Source organism: Antrostomus carolinensis, unplaced genomic scaffold, assembly GCF_000700745.2.
Source record: "Antrostomus carolinensis isolate BGI_N321 unplaced genomic scaffold, ASM70074v2 scaffold9480, whole genome shotgun sequence".
NCBI lineage: Eukaryota > Metazoa > Chordata > Aves > Caprimulgiformes > Caprimulgidae > Antrostomus > Antrostomus carolinensis.
The window spans coordinates 3,448-15,103 of record NW_010289088.1 but is presented as its reverse complement, the minus strand read 5'-3'; the positions used below and the strand labels follow the sequence as shown (position 1 = coordinate 15,103).

The 11,656-nt window shown below is 36.5% G+C and overlaps 1 protein-coding gene across 1 annotated transcript in view; it reads left to right on the top strand.

Annotated features, from left to right (window-relative positions):
• Window positions 1-10,606, top strand: part of CRIM1 (cysteine rich transmembrane BMP regulator 1) — a 61,820-nt gene extending 51,214 nt beyond the window's left edge. Inside the window, exons 8-12 of the mRNA XM_010168894.1 lie at window positions 80-301; window positions 4,841-5,035; window positions 6,025-6,147; window positions 7,578-7,765; window positions 9,962-10,606. Of these exons, the coding sequence (XP_010167196.1) occupies window positions 80-301; window positions 4,841-5,035; window positions 6,025-6,147; window positions 7,578-7,765; window positions 9,962-10,138 (905 nt within the window). The 3' untranslated portion in view covers window positions 10,139-10,606. The remainder of the gene's footprint in view (window positions 1-79; window positions 302-4,840; window positions 5,036-6,024; window positions 6,148-7,577; window positions 7,766-9,961) is intronic.
• The last annotated feature ends 1,050 nt before the right edge of the window (window positions 10,607-11,656 follow it).

Below are 11,656 nucleotides of genomic sequence, written 5' to 3'. Positions count from 1 at the left end.
AGAGTGAACCCTCAGTTGAGGAAATACAAGAGAAGTTAGGTACTGTAAGTTAAATAACTTAATCTGCTTATGTTTACAGATGAGACTCCTCAGTCCTCTTCATCAAGCAATGAGAGCATGCCCAGTTACTGCAAAAATGATGAAGGAGATATTTTTCTGACAGCTGAGTCCTGGAAACCCAATGTCTGCACTAGCTGCATTTGCATGGATGGTGTGATTAGATGCTACTCTGAGTCTTGCCCACCAGTATCCTGTGAGAGACCTGTTCTGAGAAAGGGACAATGTTGTCCTTACTGTATTGGTGAGCAAATAAAAATAATTGCTAACTTGCTGTTGCCTTCTTGGGAATAAGAAAGAAGTTTTATTTCCAAGTTGAAACATGTTTTCCCTGTTTTGGGGAGCTGCAGTTTGTGCCTTCAGTTGAAATGGAGAGTGAAATCTGCATATGGAGCTTTAAGGATCATGGTTTGTGAGGTTTAGGTAGAAGTGCACAATATAAATGTATATTTAATATTTGCTTACAAAGTTGAGAGAACATCCTCCTGAAAACTTGGTAATATACCTTACTAGATGAAAACTTAACACAGAAATTTTTTTATTTAAAGGACGATCTGCCAGGTAACACATTTATATAAGATTTATGAGATAATATGAAGAAAATATTAAGTATGACTGCAGAAGATAAGCTGAAGCATTATGAAATTTCACAGAATGGTGAAGTGTTAAAAAGGCATCTAAATTAAAATACAAGAAAAACCAGGATGTTAATTAAAGATAGTTATAGAAGAGGCAAAATAATACGTTTGAGAAAAAAATATGGAAAATATTTTTTTTAAATATAGTAAAAATGCATAAAGAATTAAGGGCCATGCACTGGTTTTGAATTTGGAGTTGGAATAAATGGTGGATGCTGTAGATAGTGAAAATTGCCAGGTATTTTTAAAATTGCAGAATTTGAGATTACTGATAGCTTTTCAATTGCATTTTGAATAGGAGTATTTATTTACAGATTACTTTTTTTGTGAGCTCACAGTAAGTACAAAGCCTGTAGAATGGAAGCTGGTGATAGAAAAGAATTGTATAATGCTCTTACTAACATTAAGTCTTTGTAGCATTGTTGGGAAGCATTCAGAGCTTACTATAACCTTCATTTCCAAAAGTAGTAGGGTGACATACAGTAGAAAAGAATTCAGTAAAAAGGAATATAATGAAATCAATGGGCTTTAAGTATTGTTAATTAAACATGTGAATCAACTTGCCCATCTATAAACAATACTATTCTTTATCAGGAAGATGTCAGAAAGGTTATGGTTAGTAGGTCAAGAGAGGTTCTCCTCCCCCTCTACTCTGCCCTGGTGAAGCCACATCTGGAATATTGTGTCCAGTTCTGGGCCCCACAGTTCAAGAAGGACAGGGAACTGCTGGAGAGAGTCCAGCACAGAGCCACCAAGATGATTAAGGGAGTGGAGCATCTCCCTGCTGAGGAAAGGCTGAGGGAGCTGGGTCTCTTTAGCTTGGAGAAGAGGAGACTGAGGGGTGACCTCATTAATGTTTATAAATATGTAAAGGGCGAATGTCAGGAGGATGGAGCCAGGCTCTTCTCAGTGATGCCCAATGGTAGGACAAGGGGCAATGGGTGTAAGCTGGAACACAGGAGGTTCCACTTAAACTTGAGAAGAAACTTCTTTGCTGTGAGGGTGACAGAGACCTGGAACAGGCTGCCCAGAGAGGTTGTGGAGTCTCCTTCTCTGCAGACATTCAAGACCCGCCTGGACGCCTTCCTATGTGATCTCATTTAAGTTCCTGCTTTGGCAGGGGGGTTGGACTAGATGATCTTTCGAGGTCCCTTCCAATCCCTGACATTGTGATTCTGTGTGCGATAATACATTCTATTAATCTAAGCTGTACTATGTTGTCAGTACGTTTTGTGACCTAAGTAACTGAAATTCATGGAAACTTAATTTTTTAATGATTTCTATGAACTACATACTCTTTCCTGTAAGAGGAGTAAGGTCATGCACTTACTGGTTCTTGCTGGTTTATTCTTCATTTATTGAGAATTGTGAAGCACATCTTTGTACACCTTCTTCCTTACTATTTTGATGCAATAGTTGATGAAGTGTTTGGTAGGCAAACTCTGTAGTAACAGGCCTTCTTCATTTATTAGAAATTTGAAAATTATGCAGGGTTTTAACACTGTATTTTATTCTGCTTCTTTCTGGATCCAGATCTGGTTAATGCCGAACAAGTTAGTATGGATTCAAATTCAAAATCTTACAGGCCTTGGATGCTTTGTAGTTTGTCTGAATCCTCAAATTCATCCTGTTTGTTCAACATTCTTCTTTTTCATGCAAAGAAAGATTAATTTGAAGAGATAACATTCTACTCTAGACAGGATGAAGGGTTATCTATTTTCTGCAGAAAACAGAGCAACAACTGTTTCTTTGTTTACCAGATGAGATCGATGTACTGGTACAGCTAGAGGAAATTTGAAAGAAGACAGGTACACTAGACATAGTATTTTGAACTGCATTTTTGTACGTGGGTTTCTTACTGCAAGTCTCTCTTGTTCCCTCTGTTCTTGAGCACTTGTTGGTGTTGTGGCCTCATCCTGTCCTTATACTTGCATAGAGATGGACACCAAAATGGGAGATGCGCACAGGATAATACTTTCTTAGGACTTAAAATTTTCCTCGAGGTGCAAAGGTGTAACACTGCTATTGTGATTTTACCCTTGTTCATTCTTCTAAAAAAAAAAAAACAAACTGTATTAAACTGTGATGTGTTCTTTACAAACTTGCAAAAGTCTGAGCAAGTGAAAGGACTTTTCCAGCCAGATGTGCTGCTGAGTTGAAGAAGCTCCCCTGAGTGTTGGGAGCAAATATGCCCTGAGTGCGCAGGGAGTGCTCAGCTTTAGGTCTGCTTAAGTAATGAGGGGTAGAGGACTGCTCAGGCAGTGCACCTCACCCTCTCCCCAGCCATATCTACTATTTGACCAACACAAGGTTCCACTGGCTTTATATGCCAACATGTGAGTCATCTATGGAAGAACCTAATGTGCTTTTTGGAGCTTGCAGTCATAGAATCATAGAATCATAGAATGGTTTGGATTGGAAGGGACCTTAAAAATCATCTAGTTCCAATCCCCCTGCCATCAGCAGGGACACCTTCCACTAGATCAGGTTGCTCAAAGCCTCATCCAGCCTGGCCTTAAACACTTCCAGGGAGGGGACATCCACAACTTCCTTGGGCAACCTGTTTCAGTGTCTGACCACCCTCACAGTGAAAAACAGTCTTTTCCTCCCACTCTTCTTTTCCCATGTCCACTCCATATTCACTTACAAAATCTTCTACTTGGAGAGCTTGGGACACATACTTACAGCCATGGAACCAAGGCCCCCTGGAACATTTCTGCTTTTCAGATAATTCCATTAGTATTTTCACAATCGTATTTCTTGCTGGTCTCCTTTTCTATTTGAATTTATTCTGTACGGATCTGTTGCACTGGTCTGATGACTGCTAACCTTGTTATTCCAAATGATGTCAGTCTGTTATGTTGTCATTAATTAAAAGCTGTACTGATGGCTAAGTTATTTAATTAGGCTTTTTATTTTCTATTTGGGAGGTAATTCTGACATATTTACATATGTAATCTGTGTGACCGTTAAACCAGTATTTCAATGTCATCTGACAGTTTAAGAAGTTACTTTGCAGTTTCATTCTGTTATCTTATGCATATGCTTAATCTGCAGATTCATGTCATCAGCAGGTTTCATGATAATAATTTCTGCTTCTAAGAAAAAAGTTAGCAAGCAGCTACGATGAAAATGAGGTGCTGCTTGGCTTTTGGAGGTTCTGCTGTGTAGTTTTATTTTGATTATCTATAAAGTGCTATAGCAGCAAAAAAATCCTAAGCTAAACAATTCATGACTCTCTTCTCAGTGAATTAGAAGATATACTGCACCTAAAAGGCTTGCATAGGATGTAGGATAAAATTGAATTGTATTGAATGCTTGGGCAGCGAGTGTAATGCTCCTTTTAAGCATTTTCTCACAACCTTACTTGCTTCATCAAGTCCAGGCCCCTATTACATACTGTGTCAAAATCTATCTGAAAAGTTGTTACTTTCACAGCTCTCAAAATCTTTGGGAAAGGTGCTCTGGAACCTCACTTTTTCTGAGTGTTAAGATCGCACCAATTTCCTATTTGTAGAATACTAACTATGAAAAAATGTAGTGAGTTTGGTTATTGCCCTTTTCCTGGACTTCTCCATTGCTGCAGTTAGAGAGAATGATGAGATTCTCTTTCATATCTGTTTTATCATAATAGTCTATGCATTTCTAGTTATGTCACCTGAGAGTTGCTTTATCCTCCTCGGCATCCTGCCTAATCTTTTCTTCAAATATTCCAGACTGAGTTAATCTTTCTTGAACCTTGGTAATTAGAAATGTAGGTAGTCTGGTTTTTTTCTTAGTTAAATAGGCTTTAGTTAAGAAAGGAAGAGTAGTTGGGAATCTTAGTCAAACATAAAAAAATCAATTTTTCTTAATTTTCACAGCACTTCTGATATCATTTCATGTCCCAGTCATCCATCCTCTGGCCTATTACATGAGGAAAATGAGGATAAGCAGCCCAGGCTAATTATGTACTTCATAAAGAATCAGAAAAGACACTTTGTTGTTAACAAAGATTTTTGAGAAGATGAGGAGAGTGTTGTTTGGTTACAGCTGGGATTTCTTTGTAGCATCGTTTCACTTTTGTGTTTGGAGAAGAAATCAGATTTGTGTGTAATTGGTCATTACCGACTGCATGATCACACCACTCTGTTTTCTTTCAACAGAGGATACAGTTCCAAAGAAAGTGGTCTGCCACTTCAATGGAAAAACATACGCAGATGAGGAACGCTGGGACATTGACAGCTGCACTCACTGCTACTGCCTGCAGGGTCAGACTCTCTGCTCCACTGTCAGCTGCCCACCCCTCCCTTGTGCTGAACCCATCAACGTGGAGGGAAGCTGCTGCCCTATGTGTCCAGGTAATGTGATGAGACAACCCAGATTATTGTAATGCTGTTTTTTTCAGCACTGATAAGAAGTTTTTTTAATTGTTTTTTTAACATCACTTCATATTTGAATAGCATCAAGAAGACAACAGACATTTAGACTTCAGGAAAAATTAATATTCTTAACAGACAAGCATATTGTGCAAATCTATAGTTTGGATTTTACTTATTCTGAGAACTGTGAACTCAAAAATGAGTTGCTTGCCCCTGCTCTGTCCTTTCACAAGGTTATGCAAATAAATTAGTGAAGTAGGGAAATAAATATTCTTACATCTCTGCAGATTCTGTCAGTGATTAACATTTCTGTCTTTTCTGAGACCTTAATTACTTTTCAAATATTACATTGCTATATTTATCATTTTAACTTGGCTTAAAAGTAATATGAAATTTTCTTAGCTATGGACACAAAGGACATGAGAATGGCAACTGGTTTTTAATGCTAGTTGTGACATACTTCTGCAGGAGTTTGTTCATCCTATTCAGTCAACTGGTAACTAACTCTGACAGGACAACTGGGGAGATGGAGCAGTACCCCCTCTTGCAATTCTCCTACTTTGAGGATTACAAAAAAAGGAAGACAAAGCAGCAGTGACAGTTTACACACCAGCTGGAAGATACAGCCTTCCCCTTGCATTTTTGTTGTTCAGTATCACAAAGGACAAAGGCTGTAGTAAAGTGTGTATTCTGAAATGGTATTTTCAAAAACAAATTTGAAAATACCAGGACTATATAATCCCATTCACATTAGGGTAATGATAATGGCAGCAGGCATGTATCTTGTATACAGTATGAAACAGGTTTTAAAATTAAATTGCAGATTAGTAATGGTGAAAATTCTTAAAACAAATGAAAGTATTCATAGGCCAAAGCACTGCCGATGGCCAAGTATATTTCCTGAATTAAGAGCAGCACTGGGAAGTTAAGCAGCCTGTAATTTGTGAAACACATCTGTCTTATTTCAGAGATGTACGTACCTGAACCTACTAATATCCCCATTGAGAAGACAAATCATCGAGGAGACATTGAACTAGAAGTACCAAACTGGCCAACACCAAGTGAAAATGATATAAGCCACATTCACAGAGGTAATATTTGATATAAACTGGGCTAACTTAGGTCTGTGTTTGTTCCCCATGTTTTGATGCATCTACTTTGTTCTATCCAGGTAGCATCGGTGTAATGCTTTAAAAAGGTGGCTATCTGGAAATAGTCTTCAGTGCAGAACTCTTACATGTATTTTATTTTGAATAGAGATATGAGTCAGTCTATTGAATTATATTTATGCAATTTGGTCTCATTATCATTCCATCTACAGCTTGGAAGAAACATCTGTGTTTGGTATGATGGAGTTCTATAAAATTAAGAGTGTGATAAAATGCTGAATTAGGAGTGATTCTGCAGTGTCTTTTCTGATACAGAAACTAGAATGCGGGCAGTCGTCAGGCCACTGGAGTCAATAGACCTTCATGTAATCCATTTGGCATTCCTATACTGATAAAACAACGAAAACTTGTGGCAGAACTTAACATATATCATAGACAAGTGCCAGACAGGGAAGAAAAAAAAACCAAACAAACAAAAAAAACCCACTTCAGGTATAATGACACTAATAAAGTTGTCTTAAGAATGTAAATCCATCTTTTGTTTGAAACTGTGCTGAAATCATTATTCCAAGTAGGGGAAACACTCTTATGACACAGTCTTTGTTAACCTTTTCTAATTGAAGGACTACTGAAACTTGTATATATCTTTTTAAATCCAAGGATTATCTCATAGCATACTATCATCTGGTGGCTAGGCGAAAGGATACATGAAATGTAACTGCTTTACAAAATCGTAAGCTTACACTTTTATAATTACAGCATTTTCATTACTCACAGGCATTAGTAGCTGTCTTGCAACTATCCTGGCTGAGGATTATAAAGACATACTGCAAACTGTGTGGGAATGTTGTATGTGTCATTGAGAATTACCATTCTTTGCAATTGCATGCAGAACTTGCTACGGTCTAATGGACTGCCAGCAGTCTGTTTTCAGAGGCTGAGTGGTGCAAGTATTGTAATGTGTTCTCCACAAATGAGAGAGCATACACATCATAACTGTTTTACCAGTTTTAAAAAGCGGGGGGAAAGGACTTTCATCCTAACACTTTCAGGTTTTCCTTGGCATAGAAACACAGGCTGATTTTTTTTTTTTACAAGTGGGAATTTGTGATCAGATAAGATGATGTGAACACAACTGAGCTAAGAGACTATTGTCAGACTTGATGTTATTGTGCTTTAGATTTCATCCTATTTCCTCTATTTTTGATGGCTTTTTCCCAGCTAATATGGTCACTATACAAAATACTAGTTTTCAGTTGGTTTTATTTATAAAAATAAGGTAACATTTCAGGAGAGAAAGTACAAATTTATGTGAGTGACAAGAGCCGTGACTGGGATATTTATAATTATATTTTTCTTTATGGTCAAGGCCCATTTATAATTACTAACAGATGCTCACATTTGTCTTGCAGACATGAGTCATCTCCAGGGAGAGTACAGAAGTGGCAGTGGACCGCACCCAAGTGAAGATCCGTCGGTTAGCTCTGTTGCCTTGGTGACAATTCCAATCACGATAGCGCTGTTACTGATCATCGTCCTTCTGTTAGTCAATCAGAAAAAGCAGTGGATTCCAGTGTCCTGCTACAAAGCTCCAACAAAGGTGCCGTGTTTATGTCTGTTTCCAGGCTTTCACTTTTTTGGAAAACAAGATTAACTAGAATATTGTGTAGGATGCAGTTGAGTTCACATCATCTGAAATTATTTACTTTTTATATCTTAAATCATTTTATACCAGTCAGTCTGTTGGTATATATTTAGTCTCCTAAATAATTTTGTTCACTATCAAATTAAAACATTTCCTGCTCCATATAGTAATGAATTGTCACTAGATAGAAATCAAGCTTAGCAAAAAAATAAAAAAACCCCACCCATCTCTGTATATGTGTAGGCACATACATGCAATTTTCTTATCGCCAGTCAAACTCATAAGAGAATATTTTTTGCTTTCTTAACTCTCATCCATTTTAAAAGTATTGTCCAATATCAGGTACTGTGTTTACTAATAGTGTTTATCACATTTTCTAATAACAGCATCATATGGTTCTAGGATTATTTTAAGAGAGATCTCAGGAAATATTTACCTATTCAGTATTCTGAGACTACCAAAAAAAAGGAAGAGGCAGGTAGCTTGGAAATGAACAGTGAAAAGAGTATTGTTTTGTTTTGAGTAATAGTTCCATCAACATACTAAGCCCTTACTCTATCTTCAAATGCCATTTATATCAGTTCCCTAATTTATCCCACTTATATTTCCTAGTTGTAATCAAACAGACTTTTTCCATACTTTGAACACATTTTGAGAGCATTTTTTCTTTGTTTCCATCTAGAAGAGTAATACAGTAACTTTAAAAATGAAGTATCCATATTCTTTCTGTCATTGCTGCAGAGCTTTTTTAATAAAAAAAAGTATTTTCCAGAATGCTTATAAATATAGTCAGACCATAAAGTTGAATTCAATTGTAATTAAATAGGAAGCATGAAGATTCAGTATTATTCCACTACCAGTCTTTCAAGACAAGTAAGCGATACCAGTTTCTGAATTCCATGAGGAATACATTTTAAAAGGCAATTTTAATGTATTCACTCCTGTACTCTCACAGAGGCTGATACATGCTATGTGACAAAATGGTTGAAGCTGAAATGAAAAATCACAACTTTCTAACCATGGCATTATAATCAATAATTCTAAATACTTTTCTACTTATGAAACATAGTTTTCCTCAAATGTTTCTATTACTGAAACATTTTTTCAGTGTCACCAGAAGGCATCATCTTAGCATATGCTAAGAAAGTTCACTTTAAGCCACATACAGATTCAGTGCAAGACCGTGGATACACTGAAACTCACATTTCTTGTGAGGGTCTTTGTATTAAACATAGCTTTCTTTTAAGGTTTCTTCAACTAGGTGTCACTCATTAGTTTCTCCAATTTCTTGCTGGTTGTCTGATGGTTCTTAGTAATGAATTTTGGCAAGCCTGTTCTGGCTTATGTTCTTTCTGTTCAAAATAGTCCAACTATTCAATAAAGAACAAATCAATAACTGTGCTTAAATCATATCCATACCTAAAGAAAGATTATAGAAAAGATGTTTAAAATTACAGATGGACTCTGCTAATGCTTAGTCCTGATTCCATTAACATCGGTGAACCTCGGGACTTCTTTGTGAATCAAGTCCACAGACTTTTGAGGAGCCAAATGTAAAACATTTTACAATAATGTTTTGTAATAAATATATGGGTAAAAAATACTTTTTGTGATAAGGGTTACTGAGTGTAAATTTTTAGTAATGAAAACCCCTCTGATTCTTGGAAAAAGAAGCTACCTCAGTGGAAAAGGGAATTTTTAAGATTTGTAGCATGCTTATAGTGTGAGCATTGTCACTAACTTTGTATATAACCATAGTGTATGCCTACTGCCTGTCTTCCTTCGTGCTTAGCCCATAAACATTTAAGGTAGTGCTGGTAGAAACAACCCAGCATTGTTTCACCTTCCTCTCAGCTGCAGAATCTTTTCAGTTGAAGGAATCACAAACAGAGGAATAGTAGAACTGGATATAGGAATACCAGAGTTCCATTCAGAAGAATAAAAATGGTGATTCAGAAGAGGGTTTTGGTCTGTTAACTGTGCGTGGCATAATCCTTTACCAAGTTTAGCAAAAGTCCAGACTCTTTCATTGCCAATTTGATTTTGTTTTGTGCTTATGGACTTTAACATAAACATTTTCTTAATTATGGGTGGAATCCAAACTTTTTTTTTTTTTTTAACTGATTCAATATTCCCATTCTGTTTTAACAGCCTTCTTGCCTAAACAATCAGCTGGTATATGTGGACTGCAAGAAAGGTACCATGGTCCAGGTGGACAGTTCTCAGAGGATGCTAAGAATTGCAGACCCAGATTCAAGATACAGTGGATTTTACAGCATGCAGAAACAGAACAACCTACAGGCAGATAATTTCTATCAAACAGTTTGAAGAATTGCACCCTTACCAAGGATTCAAGAAAAAGAGAAAGAGAGAGAGAGAGAGAGAGACTGTCTGCTATTAAAATAAAACTAGAATTGTGCACTTGCTTAGTGGATTGTATTGGATTTGTGACTACATGTACAGCTCTAAGACCTTACTGGGATGAGCTCTGACTCCTGCAATGTGCCAGAAAAAGCATTCCCACTTTTCCTTGAGATAACTGACCAAGTGTTTTCTTAGAACCAAAGTTTTAAAACTTGTAAGATGTATTTGCTTGTAACATAGCTATAGAGGTTTTTTGGGAGGGGGAATCAGGGGCTAGGGGTAGACAATGAGGTAAAAGGAAGCTTCAGAGAAGAAAAACTGGTCATGCTTGGCTGGAGAAGAAAATGAATAAAGATACTGCAGAGCAGCAGGATAGTAGTTTTCCTAGTTGCTCTGAAATTGCATTTGTTGCAGCAAAGCCTAACCCCAGGTGAGAAAAACATGAAAATGTCTGTTTTGGTTTGTTGTTTTGGTTTTTTGTTGTTTTTTTTTTCCCCAGCTGTTGCTACAGTAATACACTCCTAGAACAGAATTCATCACATCACAGGTGTGGTGTAGCTGCAAATATTTTTCTATATGATGAGAAGCTGCAGTAGTTACTGAAATAGCAAGGAAAAAGTGATAGCAGAAAATAAAGGGTGGATTTATTAAGGATGTATAAAATTATACCTTGTGCTGCTTTTTGGTTTTATTTTTGTTTTCTTCAAAGCTGATTGGCTAGATTAGCCAGACTTCGGCAGAGTTAGCAAATGACTGAGGCCTAACTAATTCCTGATGAGAGCACTGGATCTTTTGACAGCAGTATTGAAGGAAGGAAAAGTCAAGAACACCATGCAGTTCCAGGGGCTTTTGTTTGTTTGTTTTTGTCTGTTGTGGTTTTGTTTTGTTATTTTATATCAATCTCTGGTTGTTCATACAGGAGAAGGAAAAATATTTTTGTTGGACAAAGCTCTTGCTTACAAGAGAGTACAAAAGAGACTGTTTTAAGGTTGTTGTTTTTTTCCTGTTGATGTTCTTATTTACTGGTATGCAGATTTAGAAACTACTTCCATGCTAGGAAGCTGCTTAATTTTAATTGTATATTACTCAAGCACCTTTTCTGAAGCTCAGAAAAAAAAGGAGATCATGCTTCTTTAAACTTTAGCATTATAGGAATATTTATGTAAATATAATTATGCTAAAAACAACAAAAAGTATTTGTATGTTTGTGTATATATATGTATATACAAATGCATGTAGGTATACATATGTATATATACGTGCATGTGTATATACACTATACATATATATACTGTATATATAAAATGCTATGTATACAGTATATATTTTTTCTATTTTTTTTCTTGTTGAATGTATTTTTATCTGAGAGAGATTTTACCCAGAGCAGAAACAGATAAACAGGCATTCCATATCAATGCTTAATCACTTGTGAGTTTAGGAAAGACAAGAAAAGAGCATCTCATTCTACCTACAGTTTGATTT